The 12,091-nt window shown below is 46.4% G+C and overlaps 1 protein-coding gene across 15 annotated transcripts in view; it reads left to right on the top strand.

The window, feature by feature from the left end:
• SEC31A (SEC31 homolog A, COPII coat complex component) overlaps nt 1–12,091 on the top strand; it is a 39,678-nt gene that overhangs the window by 20,051 nt on the left and 7,536 nt on the right. For 2 of the 15 annotated variants that reach the window (XM_053941775.1, XM_053941769.1), the window contains 8 exons: nt 604–730; nt 878–1,023; nt 2,766–2,939; nt 3,446–3,619; nt 6,187–6,279; nt 6,984–7,113; nt 8,075–8,431; nt 11,654–11,701. In XM_053941775.1, the coding sequence (XP_053797750.1) occupies nt 604–730; nt 878–1,023; nt 2,766–2,939; nt 3,446–3,619; nt 6,187–6,279; nt 6,984–7,113; nt 8,075–8,431; nt 11,654–11,701 (1,249 nt within the window). The remainder of the gene's footprint in view (nt 1–603; nt 731–877; nt 1,024–2,765; nt 2,940–3,445; nt 3,620–6,186; nt 6,280–6,983; nt 7,114–8,074; nt 8,432–11,653; nt 11,702–12,091) is intronic. The other 13 variants (XM_053941782.1, XM_053941780.1, XM_053941781.1 and 10 more) reach the window with 11 other exon arrangements.

Genomic DNA, 12,091 nt, shown 5'->3' with positions numbered 1-12,091 from the left:
GCACAGCTGCCAAGTCTGTCTTTTGTCCAAAGCAAAATAACTGGAGGCAGAGTTTTAGAAGGAAGAAACTGTAATTTCATTCTGAGGGCTCTGCAGAGGCAGCCAGTGTAGGGTTACTACAGCCAGCTCAGGTTTATATTGCTGCCAACTTGCTGCTTTCTTTATGCAGCCTTTTCAACTGCCCCTTGCTGGTCAGCTTGAGACCAAGAGCTTAAAGCTGAATGAAAAAGTTTAACAAACAAAATTCATACATCTCCCTGGGCATTGTGTAGAAGACTTTATAGCTAAATACCTGGTAGGTTATCTTTGTCTGCAAAAATAGCACTGAAAACCATTTGCAACAGCTTGTGGAGATTTGTGTATTCTTTTCTTGTTCATTTTGTAGCAAGAATAATTGGCCTCTGTGCTCTCTGAACTTGTTTTGTGATTTTTTTTCCTTTTTAAGTAAGATGTGCTCTTGTGCAGCTGTTGAACTGCAATGCAGTACCTGTTGTGACCCTGGATGCAGTGGGGATGAGTACACTGGAGAAGATCCAAATTATCCTGTGTATTATACAGAGGAAATCTTAACAAGATCCTAACAAGATCTCTCTTCTGCTCTAGCTCATCACTGCAGTTGTAACAAAGAACTGGAAAGAAATTGTGCAGTCTTGTGACCTGCAGAATTGGAGAGAGGCATTGGCTGCTGTGCTCACTTATGCCAGGCCAGACGAGTTTACAGCCCTTTGTGGTAAGGACACTTCACAGGCTGGATAATTCCAGAGCAGTAGCATGGCTTTGCTCACAGTTCCTTGGCCAGTTGTTTCCCCAGCTTCTGCAGTGGTGGGGAGGGATACCCAGGGTGAATTACCAGCATCTTTGTTCTTATTTTGTCTAGATCTCCTGGGTAGCAGGCTGGAGAATGAGGGGGACAGCATTCTGCAGACACAAGCTTGCCTCTGTTACATTTGTGCTGGCAACGTGGATAAACTTGTTGCTTGTTGGACCAAATTTCAGGATGGAAACAGCCCCTTGTCCCTTCAGGTTGGTAATTCTTTTAAGAAAGATGTTGGAAATAACAGACTGCACTCATTTGGCTCTTAAATCAAATTATCTATTTGTAGAGCTTTGCTGTCTGATGCACATCAGGATGCAAGCCTTTCCTTTCTGGAAAAATAACACACAAATATGATACTGGAAAATGTGTTGGGAAGTACAGTGGCCCTTGTGCTTGCCTTGTTGTTTGAGTGCTAATACACTGTGGTATTAGCACCACATTAGTGGTACTAATAATAAAAACTATATAATAATAATAATAATTAGTACCACATTAGTGGTACTAATATACTTCGTGTGTAAAATAATTGTAGTACTTAGTGTTTTGGTAAAGAAGGGTCTTTCAGTGCTCTCATTTTTTGTGGTTAGGAAATACTTGGACTTTTCTACTTTTGGAAGTTCAGGAGAAGAAATGAATAGAATTAGATTTAAATCTGGAGAGGCAGTTGTAGGAAGGTTCTCAGGAGAGTTTTCCCTAGGGGTTTGCACATAGAAAGTTTGCTTTCCAGCAGTGAAATACGTTGCTTATAGTAGATATCTTGAGGGAATAGGGTTGATGAATGGAATGAAGCAGTAATGAAATAATTTATTTTATGATACAATGTTAGTTTCTTCCATCTGTTTAAGGCCTTTGAAGAACCAGTTTTAGAAAGTACTTACTTGATGATGCTGTGAGACTGTTTAGTTAATTGAAGGAACTGATGTGTATCTGAGTTTTGCTTCATGTCATTAACTCTCTGAATTATCAAAATAATTTGATTTTGAGGGCTTTATTTACAGATTTACCTTTGGTTTGAATTTGCATTTTGATTGCATAGCTTTGGTCTCTCAGGGTGTAAAATTGGAAAATGTTGAAGTCCTAATTAGGTGGCTTGTTTACTATGATAGTGGCAATAGAAGCTGTTGCTTTGGGTTTTTTTTTTCACTTGCCTTTTTTGAAGTGCTGATTTGTAGGGAAAAACAAACTGTTAGAAAACTACCTTTATTAGTAATGTGTGGTTAAAATCTTTTTGTGCTACATTGTCATTAAATCTCTTGTAAGATTTTTAAAAGGGCTTCAATTTTGGCAAATGAATATTTTTGGTATCCTTCAGTATAAATACAGTAAGAAAAACGTAAGAAAACCTAACAGAAAATGTTCCTATAATTTAGGACTAGAAGGAAACCTCCAAACCAAGACCAGCTCTGGTGTTGGGGGATGTGCAAGGAAGGCAAGATATAGAGTATTTCTGGTGAATACCAGGAAAACCATTTTGCTGTAACAACCAGGGAACTATAGACAACTCTTCTAAGGGAGTTTTTAGATCCTTTTAAGATGGATAAGAACTGACTTACTAAAACCCTGTAAATGAGCATGCAGCAGTGCGGCACCAGTAGTGGTGACAGGTGTAATGTTTGTTTGCTCTGAGGCTGTCACCAGATAATTTTATGAAAGCATCCACTTGGTGGAGATGCTCAGTGCTGATAGAGCCCTGAAATCCTGTTTGATAAAAGCAGTTCTTTTGAACTCTTCTGGCTCTGCTGTTAGAAGCTGCTTGGTGGGTGGTTGCTGTTCCATCCTCTGGGAGCAGCCGAGCCTTTGGTGCAGCTGTGGCTGTTCGGGAAACCTGCGCTTGGCTTGGGCTCCCCACTGGGTGAGAGGGGTCCTGCCAGGGACAGGCTTAAGCCAGGGCCTACTTCACTTCGTTGTTCTCACTTGTGGGTGGGGTTTTCCTCTCCTGATCTTCCAGGATTTAATAGAGAAGGTCGTGATCCTGCGCAAAGCCGTGCAGCTCACGCAGGCTGTGGACCCGAACGCCATGGGCGCCCTTCTGGCCGAGAAGATGAGCCAATATGCCAACCTCCTGGCTGCTCAGGGAAGCCTGGCTGCAGCACTCACCTTCCTCCCTGCCAACACCAATCAGGTATGGGGCCTTCAGGCTCTTTGCTCCCTCTGTGTCTGTGAACAGGTGTGCTTCGAGCAGAGCTCTGGTGCAGTTCAGCATCAGGACTGCCACTTGACCTGCACCTTGGAATGTGACAGTCAGGCTGTTCTACTCACCCTGAGCTGGCAGGCAACAAACTTCTGCTCCCTCTTGGTTTCACACCCTTGTGCCCACAGCCAGTGACTGCCAAAGGGTGTCCCTCCTGCGAGCCAGATAAGGCAAATGAAGCGACATTAACATTTAGTTGTTCTCTTCTGACTTCCAGTCTTCCATCAGCTGATATTTGTAGACAGCTGGTTTGGGAATGAGGCAGTTGTAAGGCAGTTCCAATGGCCTCATGTGTCATGCAGAAAAGACTTATTCCAGTGAAATAAAGCAGGCTCAGAGAGAGCTCATCAGCGAGTGGCCCCTCAGCCTCTCGGTGTGATGCGCTGGGTGCCGGGCAGTGCGTTTCAGCTCCCTTCAGTGTCCTTTTCTGATTGCAGCCAAACATCGTGCAGCTACGGGACAGGCTTTGCAGAGCCCAAGGGGAGCTCCCAGTGGGACAGGACGGCCTCAAGGGACCATATGAGAGAGAGCCCATGCCCAAAGGGCGAGCTGGCCCCGTGGCTGGACGCATGCAAGCGCCCCAGGCTCCAGCCCAGCAGTATTACCAGCAGGTAAAGGGCCTTTGGTAGTGAGGGAGGGACGTGGTGCTTGAGTTCTGCAGAGTGATGGATGTAATAATTCTTTTTTTTCCTTTCTCTTGATCTGAGGCTGTGTGACAAACCTCTACTGAGAGCCTTGTGGTGAAGGTCATTGGTGCTTCCTTTCAGTCAATACAGATGCCTCCTTTACTCCTCCCCTGGAAACATCCTTTAAGCACCTTGTCAAGTAGCCTGCTTCTGAAGATTAGGTGTTTCCCCCCCCCCCCCTTTTTTTTTTGAAAATGTGCTTCAGTGCCAAGAACAGCTGTGTAGGAGAGCACTGCAGGAGTTCTGTGTGCTTCCTCTCACAGTCCCTTATGTTGTCCCATCCCTGCAAGCCTTGGGGCTTGCACATGCTGCTCTCCAACCTCCTTTGGGGCAGATTATTCCCACCCTTAGCTCTGATTTTGGCTGCAGAAGTTGCTGAGCAATGGTTATAGCAAACTGAGGGCACTTTTCTGCAGCTGTGGGTACAGCCTGCTGTGAAAACACCTTCCCAGCCCAAGTGTAAGAGGGCATGGGCTGGTGGGGAGGCTGAGAGCGAGCTCTGCTACAAGAAAGACCAGGTGAGTATGAGACTAATAAGGGAGGAAGAGGAGAACTGGGGGAGGGAAATTCTCTGGTTTTACCTCCAACCTGAGGATGACACTGCAGCAGAACACACTGGCCATCAGGGCAGCCCCGGCTCAGTGTGTGCTTAGAGAGCACTGCCAGGTCTCTAATCCCCCAGCACAGCACTGCAGCTCATCTGGCCCCCCTCTAAAGATGCTCTGGGCTGGGCTTTTCTGAGAGCAGAGCTGTGTTAGGGCTGTGGGTGTTCTCCTTAGGCAGAGATTGGCACAAGCAGAGGTATCACTTGTCTGTGCTGCCCCCAAGCACTGCCTGCCAGAAAAACCAGGGCAGGAAGAAAGAAGGGATGAAAGGGTCTGGGGGGAGTTGGACATTTTTGATGTCAGCAGTAGTGTATGCCTCTGCTTTCTCTCCAAGGTATTAGCATGGTAGATTTCAGAAGGGACAAATCCTTCATCCAGGATTTACCTTGCTAACCCCATTGCATATGATTTTAAATGCATCATCATTAATAATCAAGTCTACTCTGCTGTCTGTGTCTTTGGCCTTCTTCCTTGTAACCAATGAGTTGCCTTGAGAAGTGAAGCTCTGTGTGTCCTGTTTGGCTCTGGAGAATAGCAGCTCTCCTCTAGATGCTGAGATATGAGCTGTGCTTTTTTAAACCAGAGTTCCCTCTTTCTCCCACTGTTTCCGAAATGCCTCAAGCAATTATTTCAGCAAGCCCTGCTCGTTAATTAAAGGCTGGGTGTATCACAACCCCATGAGTTCACTGGGAGTTACAACCCCCTGTGTTGCTGGCTTTTCAGGGAGTTCATCCTCAGCAGGAAGGGCTTGAAGGGGACAGGTGTCAGTCAGAAAGGTTCCCAGCTGATGAACCAGAATGGAGAGAAATTACATGTTTGCACGTTAGGATACTTGCTTTACTTGACTTCCTTTTAAGAAAGAGTGTATATAGGGCTTGTTGAAGCTTGAGGCAGCCTTTGTTTAACTGCTGTCCCAAATAGGAACATGTTCTTAACACTTGGATTCCTTTCAGCATAGTTTTGTTGAACCCTCTTTTTCATCTGAGTAAACCAGGCGTGAAATGGGGTGAAAAGTCTTTTAGATACTCTGGTGATGAGTTATGCAGGCATTAGCAGTGGCTGTGGTGCAGCTGACTGCACCATTAGCTTAGCACTGCGTGGGGTTAGACACACACAGACTGAAGCCAGCTGAGCCAGCCAGGGCTGCAGGGTCACAGCTTTCCCTCTGCTTATATCCTTGAACCCCAACCATTGGGGCAGCATGCCCACTCCTTGCTCAGGAATGTCCCAGGCATGGGAAGTTCTTGATTTCTATCCCATCAGAAAGGTGGGAGTGGTTGTATGGAATCGAAGCCGTTTGGAGTGGCAAAGAAGGAAGATGGAGGAAAGGAGCTATGGGAGACTGGCTGGGAAGCAATTTCCATTAAGATGTGTATTTGTGCATGTGCAAGAGCTGAATATCAGGTTTTTAACCTTTTAAAACTATATCTTAACCTTTTAAAATTTATCTGAAGCTCAATTTGAACAGACTCCTTCTGTGTGAGGCATATGTTTGAATTTAACATGGAACCTGGGGCTTGCAGCTGTGGTTAGTGATGCTCACTGTCGTGGACCAGTTGGGGGGGGGGTGCTTCTGCAGTAGGAAAATGTGATGAAAGATGGAGACCTGGCTGACTGGCACACATAACACTGCTCCACAGCTCCACAGCCTATTGCAGCTGCAACACTGTGCTTCGTCCGCGCTCTGCAATTCACTCTGGCTCCAGTGCACAGTGATTTTTGTCTGTCTTGAATGCTATTCCCTTCTTCCTCTGAGATTTTATGGCTGTTAGAAGTGCCAGCATGCAAACCTTCTTGCGTTCACTTCTTTGCATCTTGTTTTGTGAAACCCTTTAGACCTTTTTATTGTTTTGTTTTCCATGATTGGTATTTCTTTGTTCAATTCAGGTTAGAATTGCCCCTACTGTCACTACCTGGAGTAACAAAACTCCTACTGCCCTTCCCAGCCATCCTCCTGCAGGCTGTCCCTCTGACACACAGGTATAACCTTCATTATTCCTCTCTGAGCCTCTGCTCCACCCCAGTGTGTAATCCTGGTGTAATCTGTATGCTTGGCACAGTCTGGTACAGATAGATGGACAGAGCAGCTTCCATGTGTGCTCTGGTTTTACTCCTCTCCATCTCCTTACTTTTTTTTTCACCAATGCCCAGAGGAGTGGCACTGCAAAGTCTTGAGTGGGAGCTCAGCGTGACCTGAGTCTCCCCAACCCTTGCCCCACACTGGAATATTTGAAGTGTGATTTTTCCTTTCCCCCTTTTCCATGGAGATTAGAAGCTTCAGAGTTACCATTTAAGTTTAGTTGAAAGATGGCAGGAGTGCTCTCAGGCTGCCTGAACACCAGGCAGCACTGGCAGGGAGCTCTTCCTTGTGCAGGCAGGTGTGTGCTGCTCTGCTTGCTGCTGAAGTCACTGCCCATCCAGCTGTGCTTTCAGTGCTGTGCTGGGCACCCTAAGGCACTGGGGTGGTTGGAGGCATTTGCCCCTGTGCTGGTGATTCCCTTCTTCCAGGGAACATGGTTTCAGGTCTTGAAATGTGAACTCATCATTTTGCTGCAGTTCTGCTTCAGCACTGCATTACCATTACTGATTAAATTCTATCTCTCACAACCATTTTTCCTGTTGGTGTTTTGTTTTTTTTTTTTTTTTTTTTTTGTTTTTTGTTTTTTTTTTTTTTTTTTTGACAGGGGGACAACCCACCTCCTCCAGGGTTTATTATGCCAGGTGCTGTTGGCCCCAGCATGCCACCACAGCAAGCCACGTCCTCCAACTACAGCATGTACTCGCAAGCGGGAACGCGGCCAGCGTACCCACAGAGTGAGTAACAGCAGCCTCCCCCTCTCCAGCCTTAACTCAGGGATAACCAGGGCCCTCCCTGTGGCTGGGAGTGTTCAGACCAAGCCAGTCCCAGAGTTCTTGCAGGGTGGGGGAGAAAGGTGAGGTGACATCTGAGGGTTGTCATTTCTTGGTGGGGTCCAGGCTTCAGATGCCCTCTGTCAAACATTCCTCCTCTGCTGAGGTGTCTTCCCACAGCTCTCTGACTCGCTCCTCAGCTGGCCTGGCCCAAGGTTGTGCTGGAGTCAGACACTCCAAAGTCTGAGTCCTGGGAAAGCAGCACAGACCTGGTAAAGAGAGACACAGCTGATCCATCCATTTCTCACTGGGGCTCCATGAGAATGGGAGAGGGGATGAGGAAATGAGTAGAGGTGAGCGAAGAAGGGGGCAGAGCCCTGACTCACTCAAAGCAGGGACTGAAAGTACTGGCATGAGAGAGGAAAAATGGCCATAGATGGGCAGAGGCAGTGAAACTAGGCTGCAGGACCCACAGTGAAAGGCTGTGAGCTTACATTCCCTTCCAGAGTCTGTATTCATTTCCTTGGCCTAAGCTTTCCCTTTGTGAAAACCTCGGGACAGGGCTTTCCTTTCTCTGAGAGCCCCTCTGAGGATTGCAGTGGTGCAGAAGACAGCAGTGTCCATGTGTCCAGCCCCACCCCAGGCATCATGGTGGCTCTGGGCTGGAGGGTTTGTGTGGGAGAGCAGCAGTCCTTTGAGCCAAGGCCATCCTCTCTGTGCCTCCCTGCTCCCAGTGACAGGCTGGGGATTTGAGCAGTCCTGCAAGTGCAGGCAGAGTTGTGGGAGCAAGGATTTGGCTGGGCAGGTAAGTGGTTTCGGGGGGGTGGGACATGAAGAGAGGAGAGTCAAGTGAAGAAGGAAGCAGAGGCAGATGAAACCTGATGCTCTGTTGTGAACTCACTGACTGTTTTTTCTCCGTTTGTAGCTTATCAGGCCACACAGCAGTACTCCTCTGGAACTGGGGGACCAGCTCTCTATCAGCCTCAGCAGCCTCTTGCTGCCCCTGCTTCAGCCTCTTACCCCAGCCCTGCCCCTAACACCACCCCCTCCTACCTGCCCTCTGCCCCTGCCCACTCCATGCCCTCCCCGCTGTACCCCGGGCAGCCTCAACCCTCCCCAACGAGCCTGAATCCCATCTCTTCCTTCCCTGTTCCTCCTTCTGGCACATCCTTTCAGCATGGCAGGCCAGGACTTCCAGCAACTTCTGTGGCTTATGCATTACCTACTGGACCAACAGGTACTCTGCCTGCAGCCAGTGACCTTCCTGCATCCCAGAGAACAGGTCTGCGCTTGGACAGGGGGGGCAGGCAGGGAGGAGGGAGGGGTTTGGTCTTCACCCACTCAGTTAAATATGCACTTCTTTCCTTGTGAATGCTCTGTAAAAAGTTTGCTTTTGCTCAGAGATCAGTTCAAAGCATTTCTAAACCACGTCATCACCCCTGTGCTTCTGTGATAGAGCTATGTTGGTGCACTAAGCTCTGTCACAGAGCTTTTGTCTTGCCCAAGACAGGATGCTACAACAGGCTTCTTAAGAGGCTGTTGTATGCCATGGATGGATCATGGCTCAGTTTTAACGTTGGTGTCAAAGCCTGCACTAGGACTGGAGAGCAAAGTACAAAAATGAGCAAGTTTTCCTAATCACTGCAGACAAGATGATCCCGATTCTCCTCGCTGAATGATTTTGCAGATGTGATTTGTCCACGTCCCTGGTTCTTGAGCAGCCTTTTAAGCCTGGATTGGCAGCATATTTAATTTAAACAGCATTTCCCATGGCATCAGCTCTCTTTTGTTATTTTGTCCCTAACCTCTTATTGTGATGGGATTTACTGAGGTTATGAATGCCTTAAAAGATAATCAGAAGTGATTTAGAAATGCTTTTACATGTCTCTTCCCTGAATGTCAATCAAAAGCATGTGTGTGTGGCTGACACTTAGGAGCATGTTGGAGCATGCTTGGTGAGAGAGCACTCGCTGAGGTGGGGCTCTGTGTCTGCTTGTGACTGCCTGGGTGTCACTGCTGTGGGACAGTGACCTTGCCTGCCATAACAAACCTGTGCCTTCACTTAGCAGCCTGTGAAACAGCAGCTTTGCATGTCAGACAGTGCAGGAAGAATCAGCAGTCCTTTTCTAAACCTGCTCATGAACACCCTTCACATCCAGGTGGTCTAGCTGAAGAGTCAAGGAGCAGATCTGGGAAGCAGAGGGTACAGGGAATACTGGGCAAGATTTGAGGGATGTTTTGGGGATGTCTGTTTTACTGACAGACCCTAATGTGCCCACTGCCATTCCCTCTCTTATTTTAAAAGTCTGTTAGGGGTGATGCAGTGCACAAAAGGCATTTTGCCTTTGGCAGCATGAACCCTATGAGAAGGTGCTCCTGCTGGTGTCCTCGAGGCTGGCAGCTCACATACCCCCTTGTGTTTGGGGGAAAAAGTGGTCTTCTGCTATGTCAAAAAATAGGACTGGTGTAGGGCTGCCAGAGTTGCAAGGAGAGAAAAGGCCTTTTCCATCCACCATGCAGCCAGATTTGGTGTCCTTAGTGTTTTTGGAGGTGCTGTAGTGTGATCTCTCCTGACCCCGTGTTACAGGGTGTGTCAAACTTGAATCTCTAAGCCAGAGGAATTATTAAATTGGATGGAGGGAGAGGTGTTGGATAGGGTTCTAGACTTGGACTGTCAAGCAGCACATTATAATGCAGACAGCATAGCTTCTGCACCTCCAAATAAATGCAAGGAACAAGAAAATTGTTCTTCCTTATCCATTTTACTGCTCATGCATCACTGGCAGGCACTTCGGGTCTGCCACTTGCTGAGTTTCTTGCAGTGGTGTGACATAGTCCACATGGCATGCTCAGAGTGGGTGAAGCTCTTTTCAGAGTTCAAAGTTGTTCATATGAGGCTTTTTATCAAACTTTCTGAGAACTATCAATGCTGCTTCTGTTTTTCTCAGCAGCTGTGGTGAGCAGGGTAGCCAGTACAAAGTGTCAGACCTTCAGGAACCCAAACTTGGGCATCCTCTCTGATTTCTGCAGCCTTAGGCTGAAATGCAGGGGTGGACTGCTGGGCATGGTGAGGTGCTGAGCCCAGGATGGCTCATGCCTACACACAAGTGATGATTGCAGCTGGAGAACTGTGGAAGAAAGATGAAGTGTGTCTGAAGAGCCCACTCTGTTCTCTTCTAGTGTTTAGATTACACCTTTCAGGAAGCATACCAACAAGAATGAAAAAACCCTTGTTTTCTAAGTGCAGCAGTGACAGTGTACATGCTTAATATGCTTAACCACCAACACATTTTCTGAGCAGCTGCAGTGCCTAGTGGAGGATGCCTTGGCATGAGATCCTGTAGAACCACTGAGATCTGCAGCCAGAAGTAGATCTCACCTGTAACTCTTGAGTGTTCTGGTACAGTGATGCTGATCCTGGCAACAAAGTAGTGTGCTTTTGTGTGTGGTGATGTTCTTATCTGGGAACATCATCTGCTTCACTTTGCAGCTGTGATTCATTCAAAAGCAGGAATAAGGGAGGAAGGAAAAATATCTCAAGTCTGAACTCTTCACAACCACCTGATCTTTGAACTGGCTTGGATTTAAAGATGCATGTAAAAAGGAAGAGTTCTGTAAATATTTTCTGGTTTTTGCAAAGGCACATAGCATCAGTATGTTAAGCTGTGTTTGAAGCTTCTGTAAGCAAGAAAAGCCCACATTTAATTTTATATTCAACCCCTTTCACTTTGTTTTGTGTTAGATCTTAAAACATACTTTCAAGGGAGTTCTGATTTTCAGCATCTTGAATCTTGTTTGAAAATGCAGTAGACCAATCCTGAGCTAAGGGAAGGGTTTTCACCAGAAGTATGAGCAGGCCAACCCCAGGGGACAGGAGTTATCTCCTCCCCAGCGCTCCTTTTTCCTCTTTGGAATGGTGAGGGCTTTATTGGCTACATTTTGCCATTTGGGTTTGTTGCTCAGTCTGAGCAGGCACTGTGTCTTTGTGTGAGTGTAAAGCTGATGTGTGAACATCCTCGTGTTGCTGGGCTGCATGCAAGTTGAGAGCTTGCCTTGGTTTGAGAAAATACTTGGGAGATCCACCTTAAAGTCAGGTACTTCAAGCATCTCTTGAAAAGCTTTCTGGAATGGTAAAATGGTGTTGAGAAGATCGTGGCTAAGAGTAATGGTCTGTGCACTGCACTGGAATAGAAAATGAGAGCATCAGAAGAGAGAAGAAAAAAGGGCAGAACACTGCAACATTTGTTACAAACAACTAGAAACACTGATTTACTGCATGGAAAGAGCAAACAGGCTTGTTGTGGGGGAAGGTGGACAAAAGCAATTCCATGGGGGGTTTGAACAAATGACTTGTCTCCAGGCTGGCATTGTAATTTGGTTAGGTGGTTTTTTCTGCTGATGCATGTTGTGAAACTAAATTGCTGGTCAAAAATTAAAGGCCAGCTGCTTTATTATTTTTGAAGAAAAAAAATTTTTTTTAGTTATCTTTGCATTTTGTCTGCAGAAAGTCTACCATCTCAAGACCAGGCCTCTTCCTTCGCAGGTGAACTAGGTACCACCTAACCTGAAAATAATTACAGCCACTACATGAAATTAATTGAACGGACATCAATTATGCAAATGTTCTTTACAGAACATTAAGTGTGATGCTGTTTGCCAATTAGACTTTAATCAAATTGATTTTTAATTCCTTAATTGAAGCCAATAACAATATGTCTGGAGTTTTTAACCACAGAAACAAATACTTTTTAAATATTTTTCTTTTTTAATGCAAATTATTCCAGGAATTTAATAGCAGTAACAGTCTGGGAGGTCTTCTTAATGTCTAATTTCTATCAGTTAAACTCCCTGTATCTGAAATACTCTGGGATTTTCTGGATAGGGAGGAATAGAGGAGGCTGCCAGGAGATGGCACTGCCTTTGGTTAAAGAGAAAGCAAATG

The sequence above is a fragment of the Vidua chalybeata genome, chromosome 4 (genome assembly GCF_026979565.1).
Source record: "Vidua chalybeata isolate OUT-0048 chromosome 4, bVidCha1 merged haplotype, whole genome shotgun sequence".
NCBI classification, from domain to species: domain Eukaryota; kingdom Metazoa; phylum Chordata; class Aves; order Passeriformes; family Viduidae; genus Vidua; species Vidua chalybeata.
Note: the sequence above shows the minus strand (reverse complement) of the source record. Positions and strands in the feature narration are given on the sequence as shown.